We start from the raw sequence: 13,262 nt of genomic DNA, 5'->3' as shown, positions 1-13,262 counted from the left end.
AGCTCCTTGAGTACTACTCATTATATCTGGGAACAGAGCCAAGGGGGACTGAAGGAGACTTCAACTGGTGTGAATCCCAGCTGCATGTCTGCTTAGCAACACAGATTTTTGTAAATACATTGTCCATGGCTCTGTGCTCTCTGCTGTTTTTTTTTTTTTTTTTTTTTTTTTTGCTGCATGCAGACGCCTGTGTGGGAGCTGGGGACACCTAAGACCACTGGCCCACTGTGGCCAAGAGAGTTGTGGAAACGCTGAATCTGTCGGACACTGGGCTCCACCAGCCATCTCCCAGGTGCTGCTCCTCACAACAGAACAGCGGGAGCAGTGGTTGCCGTGGGTCCTGCAGCAAGGAAGGCAACAAGCCTCTGTTCATCTTCCTAAGCAGCCACCCAATGTCTGATGCACTCTGGCTGCATTTGCTGGGGAGCTGTGCCGCAGTGTGTAAACGCCAAATGGTGAAGACCTTAAGACTAGAACAAAGCTTTGAGGAGAAAAAACCTTACATTAGACACCATGTTACTTTATATTCAGTTGGGCCAAAGGCCTTTCCTCCATCCTTCTGAGATGTACCTGACCATGGATCCACCTGGCATTGGGCTGGGCGTGAGCTGGAGGGTCCTGTATCTGTGTTTTGAAGGGTCAATGTGTGTGGATGAAGCCAGCCCTGCTTTTTGCTTTATCCCTAGGTGCCTCCACAGCCCCTGCTGGGTTTAGTGGGTGGAACGAGAGCCCTTCCAAACACTGATGCCAAACAACCAGAGCAGGAGTCCAGGACTCCCCTTCCAGCTCTAGGAGAGGAATTGACCTAATAGATGAAGGAGGCCCCGGGGAGTCAGGACTGCTGAAATCATGTCCTAGCAGTGGGAGGGGGTGAGGTTGGGTGGCCAGAAGAGGGGATGAGGAGCCAGGATTCATAGGCTGTAGCCCTATCCATAATGGAGAGTCTTTTTCTGATTGTGGTGGTGGAGAATGTGGGTCAGGTCTTATCAGTGTTACGGACAAGCCACCCAGAAGCTTTGTTTGCCTTCAGTTCTGGTGTGGGTTCATTTGACTTTTGTCTGAGGCCAGATCTGAACCCACTCCTTTTCCTTTGAAATGGTTTTCCGCTATTGGCATATGCGAGAAAAAAATGACTTCATTGCCTCCCTGAGTAAACAGATCCCACTCCATCCTCAGAAGACAAAAGCTGAGTATTCGTTTTCCTCAGAACCCATGGCAGATGAATCAGAAAGCTGGACTTTTCCTGTGTGTTTGGCTGAGCTGGGCTGACAAGAGCAAGCAAGCCGAATCGGGGATGGTGGAAACAGCGTCATAAGCTGGCACCTCCACACACCGGGCAAGCGGTGTGTGCTGGACACAAACGCAGTCGAGGAGGAGGGAGACCTCCAGCTCTGGGCCTCTGGGTAGTTCAGCTGTTGAGTTCAGCTGGGCCTGGGGCTTTGCAAAACAGCGATGGGGCAAGGGTGAGCGAAAAGCCAAGAGCGTGCGTGTGCGAGAAAGAGGTTTCACCTCTGGCAGCGGGCCGAAGGAGCAGCTATGTTACTGCAGCCCTTGGAGACACGCTTGCAAACACACATGCTGGCTTGCACGCGCACACGCTTGCTCACGCACACGTACTGCGAATAAGCACATGGAGGCTGCTCCCAGAGGCCAGCCCTGCTTCGTCCTGGTCCCTGTTAATGGCCAACATCTGGCGAGGTAGCTGGGGTGGAGAGACAGCTGGGGCCAGCGAGCCCTTTCCCTGGCTGTGAGTGAAGGGGAGGGCTGAGGGCTGGGCTGGGCTGAAATAGGCTCGTCCTCTCTAAAAGCACCCTGCAAGCACTCACTTCTGCTTCCTCTGTGGAGAGCAGAGGTTGAGCAGATCTCTGCTTTGATGTTTTGTGTGTTAAAGAGCTGCTGAAAGACAACAGTGTGAAACCCCCAAACTAAAGGTCTGTGGCTGTGCCAGGCCGTAATAGCCAAGTAGGTTTTGCCAGCCCAGCCTGGCTTTGCTAAGAGGCCTTATCTTTGATAGGAAGCATGGGAGCACAGGTATCCTCAATATATCTTGTTAGGAAGGATTCCTTATCCTAAGAAAGGGATTTTTCAAAATGGATGTGAGCTGTTTACAGGTTTGGGTTTGCCTGACAATTTGCAGAACTGGGGAGGAGGCAGCATCCATCCCATGGCCCTGCAGCAGCCCTCTCTGCAGAAAATTGGTGGCATTTTGGCCCCTGGGGAGGAGCATTCACTGGTGTGAACTGGTGGGTGATGGTGACCCTGCTAGAGAGTGTGTAGGTTCGCCCAGCTGCTGCCTGCAGTGGTCCTGCTCCTCGCATGTTCCCCAAGGTCTGATGTTAAGTAAGGTGGGGTAGAAGATGCACTGGTAGGGAAATATGGGAAAAGTTTGCATTTCTTAAGCTACAGCCATTCTTCATCTGGGAGGACTACCCTGCTGAGCTGGGTGGCCAGCACCCCGCTGCTTCCCAGCAGCTGCACCCCATCTCACCCCTGGTGTTTATCTGCAGGGGTGCAGGGTGATGATGCTCACACCTCGCCCAGCCTGGAGAATCCCTGTCCTCCCCATTGGAGATCTGGGAGGCAGAAAACCTCCCCCATTTCTCAGCCTGCCTGAGGCTGGGGTGCAGCTATCCGGAGACAGCTCTTAGCAAGCATACCAAAAGCTTTCCGGGCATCAGAGGAGTGATATTATCCAGCTCTGCTGCTGTTATTTTAGCCTCCTCCTTAGGGAGTACAGGTAGGAGGGCTGTCAGAGATGGGGAGAGGTGGGGGTTATAGAAAGGTAAAAGAAAGAGAAGGGGTCTTTTACAAATAAAGAGCAAATTTTTGTGGATGTCCTCAGTGCCTGTCCAGCATGGGACTCCTGAGGGTCTCATTTCCTATAGCTGAACGTGACCGTGCTTCCCACCGGCTGCACCCTCTGGGAGATGCCCTGCCTGACACGCTGCTGAGCTGGGGGTCCAAGGGGAGTGACGGGGGCTTTCAGGGCTGGGAACCAGAACCCTGGGGGCACGCACCACACGGTGCGGTGCCGGGCCTTGGGAACCGAGAGCCTCGCCAGCATCTGTCCCCTCCCATCATCTCACTGCCATTTGCCCTGGCTATAAGGCGCTGGGCAGTAAGGGCTTAAGTGAACATTGGAGTATCTCTTGCAGCAGTGAGCCATATCCTGAAACCAGAGCTCTCCCCCACCTGGGGTCAGGGAGGCCAGACTCTGCCCTGGGTCTCTGGCTTCCAGGTTGAGTGTGGTACCACAGAGGAAGGCTGAGGTTAGAGTGTGGCCATGTGTCTAATTACTCCCCCAGACGTGCGTACGCATGGCGCACCATCACTGGACATAGTCCACACGTCCCCACTTGCTCACCACTGACTCACAACAGACTGGAAAAACACAGTCCCACTATGATGCTGTGATGAAGATGTAAGTGCTCTCTAGTAATACATGAGTAGCGTACGTGAGCAGCCAATTGGAACATTTGGCATCTGACGTTGCTGGGTTGAAGATTAGGATGTTTACTTATGACTCTGTTGAGTTCAACAAGGAGTGACTCGGGGCAGACCTTCACGACATGCTCCGGGCTGTTTTGGGATGATACTCATCAGTTCTGAGGACACCAACTCGACATCCCTCCCCCTCCCTTCAAGCCCATCAGGCAAGTGTTGAGCAATCAAAGCCCTAAATCTCAGGTATTAGGGAAACAAGGGAAGTCTTGTTGCATCATGAGGCATTTCTGCTAAGAGGGAAGGAATTCATCCCAGTGGGTGTTCAGAGGGGAGCACTCACTGGAGGTTGACCTGTCTGGGGCACCATGACGAGGCAGTGAGTGAGCTGGTGGTGACCAGGAAACAGGCAAAGCCTCGCCACCATCTTCCCTCTTCACTGGATGCCCCTGTGTGGTGGCATCCAGACGTAAAGCTCTGCTGAAAGGGATCTCCCACAGGGGACCAGCCAGCTCCCACCTCAAAGGCTGGGAGGGGGCACTGGGTCCTCACTCAGAGCTGGAGGAATAGCCCATGCAGCACACATGGGCTGGCGATTCCTCTCCCCTTGGGAGGCTCTGGATGCTGCCAGCGCTGAGTCACAAATGTGCTGACTGCAGGACACGCTCACAACATGCCCACGTCTTTTCTGGTGGGCTCTGGAGAGAGCCCACAGTCATCTGAAGCTCAGGAGAGAAATTGGATATTTCTGGGCAAATGTGGCCCTTTCTTCGAAGGCCCATCTGTTGAAGGAGCCGGTGCTGGTCCAGCCGTGGGATCAGCAGGGGTGTCCTTTATGCCTTTACAATTTACCTCTTCACACTTGCATGCTTAAGGGATTAAGGGCTGAACAGCAAGGTGGAGATGTCTGGTCTCCTGATGTGTCAGACTGGGAGGACTGGAGAGGCAGAGCCTCTACCTGGTGAAGGGATGGATCCCAGCCATGATCCCCCAGGCACTGGTGGAAACCGGTTTTATAGCCTGCGGCATTTAGACGTTGTAATTAGGAGGCTTCAGGGTGTTGCTGGGATATAGTACTGTGACTGAGGCTGCTGCATCACTGTCCTCTCCCCTCGGCCTTTCACAGGCAGAGGAGAGGAGGCAAGACCTTAGTGAAGGGAAAGGGCAGGGAGCTACGTGGACATCCTGACACAAGGATGAGTCCCACGTTGACTCCTCTCCTTCATGGGGCTGGAGCCCTGCACATTGGCTGTCACCTAAGGGCTTCTGTCCATGAGTGATCCCAGGTTACCAACACCTCCTTTCTGCCATCTGGATGTGCTCCCTACTATTTGCACAAACAGGAGTGTCAGCCGGAATGATGGTCTGATCTGATGTGTTTATGCAGCCAGAGCTACCACAGGCATTGTGATACAGCTGCCAGGCCTTGCTTTATGTTTTCCTACTAGCCTGCCTGACTTTCACACCCTCAGTGGCACTGGGCTGCCATGCAGCTGGAGCAGCGAAGAGGAGTTTGGTGCTGCACTGTGTCCCTTTGAGATGGACCATGCTAACCCTCTGGCTCTGAACTTCTGACCAGCTTGACCACAGGTGCTGACTGTTTGTCTTCAACCAACACGCCCCATCACCTGCTGCTTCTTCCTTACCACTGATTCCCATCTCTTATTGTTTGGATTCATCCGCTGCCAAATGCAGGTCCCCATATGCTGGGTCTCTGTGAACTGCAAGAAACTCCAAGGAGGCTGAGAGCCTGAATATCAGGTCTACAGCAGACCTCCAGCTTGGGGGCACTGCAAGCCAGACCCACAGGGGAGTTTGGCATTTAAACTGCTGTTGAAACTAACTCACTTGTCTCTGCGGTGGAGCGCTGGGGTATCTGGTCTGCTCAGGCCTGCTGCTGGAGGACAAGACCAGCTGAGGCTGGGCCATGTTTCAGGGAAGTGGTGGAAGACAAAATAGTGTAGCAGAGACACTGAAGCCTACAGAGATCAAGGGAAGCTTAGAAGTCCAGAAAGTTGGCACCCAAACTCAGAAAACCTATGTGAGAGCATAGCAAGAGACACGTTCCCAGGTCAGCTTCTGAACCTCCTGTTTTGTGTGAGGGTTTTCTATGGCTTGCCACATTCCTGAGGTGCTGAGCTGTGGGCTCCTGGCTCAGAGGTGAGTTGCACTCATCTCAAACAATTTGTCGGGTGGCCAGTGTAAAAATGTCTCTCTTCCTCAGGATCATGACACCTCATCTCGTGGGTCTGAGGGTTTGATGTCTGTGTAAGCCACTCACTCACCCTGAGTGAGACCCACATAGCTGCTGATGGGATCCAGGGATTGACCTGACTGGTGTGTTTTGTCCTTTGGTATACAGGTCTATCCTGAACATCTGGATCCAGGCAGTGATGAGTGAGGAAGGAGGAGCCTGGGAAATGGGAGAGGGAAGAAAAAAGGTGGAAGTAGGCAGGGATGGATCAGCCTAGGGTTGGGGTGAACCGATAGCAGCATTTCTTCCTGCTGGGTTATTACTTAGCAAAAGGAACAGGAGCTTGCAACGCTGAAATGTCTTCCTCCCACCATGACCTCTCAGGCTCAGGACCAGAGGATGTGCTAGGGCTGTTTGTATCCTGAAAGCCTTGGCGTAAATGGTTGTCTGCATGGTGGATGGGTGTCCAGGTGCGTGACTGAGTAGGGATGAATCTGGCTGCTGAGCTGGAGCAGTTGGTTTAATGCTCTCTCCACTGGTTATTAGCTTGTTGCAGAGTCAAGCTGGTGTGTCAGGCTCTGGGAGCTTTGATGAGAGCACTTGTGAGGGCAGAGGGCAAGAGCATGCCGGGAGGCTGTAATCTGTGGAGATAGCCCCATTCCCAACCCCAAAATTGACTGTGGTTTTCTGCCGTCACAAATGGGTCTGTGTCTGCACGGGGAGGAAGGAGGGGACAGCGTGATGCTATTCCTTACGCCTCTTAAGGAAAGGACGAGACAGGCGGAGGTTTCCCCCTCATCCGTGATGCTGGCGGATACTCCCCAGCTGCAGCCCGAGCCTGACGCCGGGATGGTGAGGCTGCTCTGAGTCACGGGGCGTCTGCACGCTGCGCAGCCCGGCTCCTTCCCAAGGCACGCAGCAGAGCTAGCGGTGCGCCTGCACGCCTTCATCAGTGCCTGCACATCAACTGTCCCTCCGGCCACCCGGCCTCTGAATCACAGGGGTCGGGTCCTGGCTGCAAGTAGCGGGGGTTTCCCATCACCCGGCGCAAGGCTTTGCGTGCGGAGAAGCCTCATTGCAGGCAGCTGGAAATTGTCTCCAAGGGCACGTTTCTGGATAAGCCAAGGCTGAGAATGTCCCTGAGTGGGTGGAAGTCTCTGAGGGGCTTTGCTGTGTTTTCTGGGGTCCATCCCTGCAGTGAGCACAGGGACAGAGGATGCTGGCCATCCTGCACCCTCTGGTGTGGTGTCTTTTGCCCACGTGCATCCGTACTTCTTCCTGCAGTTCAGGGTGTTCTGTGAAACCATCCCCCTCCACGGGTCAGACAAGCCCTGACACTGCTCCCCTGCCGAGTGGGTGCATGAAAAATCCCAGGTGATTGGGGCTGTGTGGGGCCGTGACACTCCGGCAGGGGCCACTGCCGCCCCTCTGATGGAGGGTTTGCTTCCCTGGGTGCTGTCAGTGTGGGCCGGGTGCAGGGGCTGTGAGAGGAGCAGAGTGAGGGGTGCACGCTTCATGCAGCCCCGTGGTGCTGCAGAAGGGCTTTGCTTGCTGCCCTGTCCCCTCCGTGGATGCTCACTCCCCCGCCTCCTGCCCGCTCCACCCAGTGCTGGACCCTTTCCCCCTGCATTTCCCAGGGGAGAAACTCCTTTTGCATTTCCCGTGTTTCCACAGCCTGTAGCTGGTGTGGGAGATGCTGGGGTTGTAGGTGAGATGTGGCAGCAGCAGGGAGCTGGCTGAATTCGACTCTCTGGGTATTTGAATGGAGAGTGCCCACTGCACCCCCTGAGCTGCTTCTCACTCACTGCGGGTGGGAGGAAAGAATATTTTAGCATCAGCCAGGCATGGATGCCAAACAAGCAGCCAGCAGAAAGGCAAATATTTTGGCTACCCCAACACATCTGTTTAGAAGCAGCTCAACCCCAATTTTAAACAAAACAGGGAAGAAAAGACATTAATTGAAGACATGTCCTTAGGAACGCAATCCCTTGGCTGGGGCCCAGCGTTGGCAGCGTCGCTGGGGGATCGTGTATCACACAGACAAGATGATTGCCCAGGCTCTGTTGCGAGTCTCTCGTGCTGCTTTTGGGCAGGTCACACGTGCACAGTGGAAGCTGAGGGAGGGTGTGCATGGCCGTGCAAACACATGGCGCTCTTGCAGGTGTACATATTCCTCCAGCATCACACCTTCCCGCTGCCCTCCCCACCCTGCTGTGTAGCAGCATCCTTTTTCTTGGGAAGGACTCTATGTCAGTGGTTGGCCACTGCTGTCCTGCTTTATCTTTTGTGGGAAAGATCCAACCCTGGGGGATCCTAAAACAGATCAGCTGTTTTCCCGGCAGCCCCTGGCTGCGTGTGTGGGACTTGGATTATCAGACTGGGAACAGCTGATCCTAAGTCTGTTGACAAATCCATGAAGATTCGGTGAAGCTTAGACACCGCTCTCCTAATGACAGTCTCCTTTTGTTGACCCCATACCTTGTTAATCTCTGCTGCACCCAGAGGCAAGGCTGCAGAAAGCAGCTTCAGATGAGAAACTGGTATGTGGTGTGGAAAAGGGAGGTCCCCCATCTTCCCATTGGCTTCTCCAGTGAGCTCTGCAGCCCTTCTTGAGCTTGTGCTGCAGGTATCTGGGATATTTAGGCTGAACTCACAGGTGAGGGATGCCTGAGCTGTGGTCATGGCAGGCTGTGCACCCCACTGATACACTGCTGCCAGCATGCTTGCTGCCGTGTTACCCTGTGCCTGCTGTGCCCCGCAACACCAGTGTCCCCCTCCCCATCTCTTTCCTTAGAGGGGAGGCATCATGATCCAGTCCGGCATGTGGGGGCCTGAGGGAAGGACTGGGGAAAGGCCACCCCCCCAAGCCACTGCAGCAGGAAGCTCTCCTCCCTCTTCCTCCACCAGCAGAACAAAAAGCATGAGCTCGGGGGGTCACTGGGGCCTGGGAAGGGGGCTGGAAGAGCCCCAGAAACAGAAATGGGGATGGGGAAGGAACTGGCTGCCCCAGAGCCCGTGGGACCAGCCCTGTGCTGCAGCACTCGGCATGGGGTGAAGTCCCCCAGGGTTGCACCGCTGGGGCTGTCCCAGTGTCAGCCATGGGTGACGTTCCCTGTCCCTTCCAGAGCTGGCCATGCTCTGGAAGGAAGAAAAGCGACGGTTAACTAGCGGCTGTGCCGTCATTATTCTTACACAGCCTCTTCGGTTGCATGCAGTCAGCCTCCAGGATGTAATAAGTACTAATGTTGGCGTCCTGGGTGGAGGCGATGGGGGCAGGGAGCGCCTCAGAGGAAACCCTCAGCTTGTGTCAATCAGCGCAACTTTTTATTTTACAGATCACGCTGCAGAGTGCTTCCAAGTATGAACAAACCTAAACGAAGACAGCTGGCAGAGGCTCTTGTCATCTAACTCCTTCCAGATGTGTGGTCATATGCCGCAGTTTCTGACTAATGACATCCCCAAGGAAAGCCCTGGGGATGCGGCAGTGACGGGGCGGGTGAGGGGCATGCCAGGAACCTGTTGGTGGGCTGGCAGCACTGACTCCCAGGGCATTGCTGCCTGGAGATCCTGGCTGGGGAGGGACCCTCCACCATCCCTGTCTTCCCCTTGCAATCAGCGGGGCTCGGTGGGTGCCTCTGCCACACCGGGCACCCAGGCAGCTCTCCACGTGTGGGTAAAGCTACTTAATCCAGGAGCGGTGTCCCGTGGAGATAGCTACTTCATGGTTTGGAAGGCAGAAAACTGCACTTAGTAGGGTTGTGCTGGAGCAAATTAGTGATGTTTTCTGATAATGAATTGAGGTTGAAGCGTTTACGCTGCTTCCCGCTTGGGAGCCCATTCAGGTCTCCCTGCATGATGTCTCTCTGCCGCAGAGATGTCTGAGCAATCAGTCTGGGTGGGAAGATTTGTAAATCCTGCCACCTCCCCTGAAATATCTGCCCCGCACATCCCCATTTTATGTTCCTGCATGGCCTGGGTTGTATTAGAGCTGTGCACAGTCTTTAGTGGGTTTAGTTTCCTCACCCCGCTGTGGGAAGGGTTGTGCTAGTTTTGTAAGCTGGGGCCTGGGGGATGCTCGGTGGCTCAGAGGTGGGTCAGGAATTCGGGGGTGACCAGCCCCTCTGACCCCAGGTGGGAGATCATGTCCTCCCAGAGTTTTGCCTCCTTCACGCTGTCTTTCAGAAGCTGCAGCCAATCTGGGTCTGGGCTTGCTGCTTAGACAGAGGAGTAATTTTGGGTCTTCCTGTTGTCCCTGTTCTCCCCTTCTTCCTCTGCACACCTTTCGTAATAGACCTCTGAACTCTGGCTAATCCCAGGATTAGCGTCTTGTGGGCTGTTTGTTAGGGGTCCCACCACCCCTTGTGTGTCCCAGCATCCCTGACAGACTTGCAGGCGGGTCCAGAAAGCCAAGTTGTTCCTGAGGAGGGAGGAGGCATGTAATGGATGGGGTATAGCAGGAGCTCGGCGGGTGGTGAGAGCTCATCCAGGAGTCACTTGTGGTTCATAATGATCTCCTGGAGTACAGGAGTGGGGTGGAGAGGCACAAAGAGCCCAAGGGGACTGGGGCAGCCACTTCAGCATCCCTACCTTGGCTCCTTCTGCCAGGCAGAGTGGTCTCCAGAGGGAAGGGGAAACCTGGTGGCGTGTCAGTGAAAGGTGTAAATATCTCTTCTGCCTGCAGATGAAGGCAAGGGTTTAGTTCGTGTCTTTTGGTGAATCACCTCCTCCAGGACCTAGGTATGCCCTTTTCCCTTGCGAAGGTGTCCTCAGGCAAAGGGAGAACTTGCTCATGGGGTTTATTCAGTCTCAGTGCTTGAGATGCACTTCAGGTCTGTGGGTGAGCTCTCTGCTCCCCTTCTCAGCATTCTTCTGCCTTGTGCAGGCCTCCCCAGAGGCAATTCACAGCTCCCAGGTGACCAATTTTCCAGGAAAGGCCCAGACAAATTCACATTTAACCTAACTGAGGCAGCGCAGTGACCTCTGTCACTTCACTTCTCTCTCAAGAAGAAAACTCCCAGCACTCATGAAGCATGCAGCAGTACAGTCAATTTAGCCATGACAGCTGCTTTTTACCTTCAAGACATCCATCTGTGTAATACCGGATGTCTTGGAGATGCAGGAGACCACATGGTGGAAATAACAGAAGCAGCAATGGACTTGTGCTGGGATTGTGACTTTAAAATGCGAGGGTTGGCCCAAAGGAAAACAGACTGAAAGGGAAAACCTCATAGATTGTGGCCAAGACATGCAGAACAGACCCTGGTGCCAATTTCTCCCCTAGCTGAGGTGTTTATGGTCTTCAGTGGCTGTTAACCCCCTTGACCTAAATGCCTGTGCTGTCTTCTTCTGGTGTAACTCCATGGGCTGCTCCGGAACACCCCAGGTGCTGGGGAGAAGGATGGGCCCACGCGCTACAGCAATTCCTTACCACGAAGTCAGGGTGCTGGGGGCTGAGCCTGGTGGGTGCTGCCTGGAGGGGAACAAACCCCTGGGAAGGCACCTGGGTTTGCAGCGGTGTGGGCTCCAGCTTTTCTTCCTTCCCCAGGGAGGAAGAGGGAGCAGCACTTTCTCCTGCTTTTTCACTGTGCCCTGGGGGAGGAGAAGGGGAGGAGAGCTGCTCCTGGGAGGCTGCCTGGGGAGGGAAGAGGTCGGCATGAGCTGGCAGTTTGTTTGCACCTCACCTTGTTACGTGGAGCTGGGAGTGGGACTGAGCCCTGGGAGGTACAGACAGGCTCCCAGAGGAAGCGGGCGATAAGCTCCCGTCCCTGCCACACGATACGCTCTGTGTGTGTACAGGATGTTTGGTTTCCTATCGATCTCGTCCAGAGGTGGCGGTGATGGGGAGACGCAGAGACAGGCTTTGTGGTTTCTTTAATCTGATGATTTCCCTGAATCTTTCTTCTACTTGCAGGCAAGTTTGTGCATGAGGCACCTGAAGTGACAAGCCGGCATGCTCTGCCCCAGCACCGGCTGTGTTTGCAGGGGGGTGGGCTGCCGGCTGGTTGTCTCAGGAGTGACTCAGGCTGACGAACCCACTCCTGGCCAGGGACAGGAGGACTTCTCTGGAAGGTGCCTTCGTCTGCTGGGAGCTGGTCTGGCCCTGCTGCTGGTGAGCACAGTGGGACAGCTGCGTGCAGAGGAGCAAAGGAAAGGGGCTGGATGGGCAGGACCAATGTGAAAGGCAACGTGCACTAACAGGACACAGAAAAATGGTTTCCATCGCCAGTGGTCACAGCATCACCTCGTCTGGGATGTCCCAGCCAAACCCAGTTACAGTGGTGATGGCCCAACTGCAGCCATGGCTCCAATATGCAGCAGACTGAGCTCCAGAGGCCTGGCCACCCATAGACTGTGGTGGTGTCCCTTTCTCCAGTAGCTCTGCTCCCTGCTGTGGCTTTGCCTCTTCCGTCCCCGAGCTCCCCCCTCAGCTCCTGCCTCTTGCCTGGGTCTCCCTCATTCCTGGAGTGAGAAAATCCCCCCTGGAGGAGCACATCATCCTGCCGAGAGATGATCTTCTGCCACAGGGGCTCTGCCTGCATGAAATGCCCATTTTGTCCATTAGCTGCTAGTGATGGAACAAGCAAGGTGAATCCAGATGAGAACATGGCCATTCTGGGGGCTAATGCTGAAGGTATTGTCCCTACACTGGGACATGCTGAATTGCCTTTTTCTACCTGGAGGATTTCACAAATGGGATGATGTACTCCAGCTGTGATGGAAAATGGAGCATCACACTTTGCTGAAACGACACATCTGCTGTGAGAGATGCAAACTGTGAGCATCAGAAGGGTGAAGGACTGCGGCATGAAGTGAGGAATGTGCTGGAGCATGCCTTCCACTGCAACCTGGGGGGCACCTGCCAGAGTGGGAAGGATAAATCAGGAGAGCTCTTCCCCCAAGTTGAGCAAGCTCACCTGAGCAGAAGGATGCCAAAAAGAAAATAGAAAACTGCCACAGAGCAGCCCAAGTCAGAGATGAGTGGAGGATAGTAACTAGTCCCAGAAAGCCATGACATCCAGTGGTGAAGCACGACTGCTGCAGGGAGGGGAGGTGCAGCAGAGATGAACAGGCTGGGACTTCAAGGAGCATTTCTGAGTCTATGAGACCATATTCTCAGAAAGGGGCTGTCTTGTCACTGTTTGCATGGCTGGAAGTTGATGGGACTGTTCATGGGTCTCAGTCACACTCCAGCTACCTGGCTGGAGAATGGGGTAAGGGGAAATCAGCGGGACTTCCCCATCTTCTCACCCTTCCTAGCAGTGACGGTGAAGGGGGTACTGGGGAGGGAGAGGTTAGGAAATACCCTCACATGGTGCAAGTACCTCCAAGGGCAGCAGACCCTGCCCCACCTGATTTGTGTGATATCGGAGGAGCCCTGGGTGTGCACCCTAAGCCTCTGAGCAATGCTTTGTTTGTAAACACTATTAAAAAAAAATTAAAAAAAAAAAAAAGGCACTTGGGATGATCCTTGTCCTTTCACATTGCTGGGTGTTGGGAGAATTCTGGGCTGCCCACAGAGCAGGACCTGGGTAAGCCTCAGGCACGCCGCTGGGGAATCCCCGGCTGCAGAGAGGAAAACTGCTGGGAAGAGGCACCGCCGGCTTCTGTGAAACGCTTTCATTCATTG

At 54.4% G+C, this 13,262-nt stretch overlaps 1 protein-coding gene across 1 annotated transcript in view; it reads left to right on the top strand.

Annotated features, from left to right (window-relative positions):
• The window catches only part of RSPH9 (radial spoke head component 9), a 76,627-nt gene extending 64,439 nt beyond the window's left edge, over positions 1 to 12,188 (top strand). The window contains exon 5 of the mRNA XM_032995317.2: positions 11,547 to 12,188. Within this exon, the coding sequence (XP_032851208.2) occupies positions 11,547 to 11,662 (116 nt within the window). The 3' untranslated portion in view covers positions 11,663 to 12,188. The remainder of the gene's footprint in view (positions 1 to 11,546) is intronic.
• Positions 12,189 to 13,262: the final 1,074 nt, after the last annotated feature.

The sequence above is a fragment of the Tyto alba genome, unplaced genomic scaffold, assembly GCF_018691265.1.
Source record: "Tyto alba isolate M040663 unplaced genomic scaffold, T.alba_DEE_v4.0 Super-Scaffold_16, whole genome shotgun sequence".
Classification (NCBI taxonomy): domain Eukaryota; kingdom Metazoa; phylum Chordata; class Aves; order Strigiformes; family Tytonidae; genus Tyto; species Tyto alba.
Note: the sequence above shows the minus strand (reverse complement) of the source record. Positions and strands in the feature narration are given on the sequence as shown.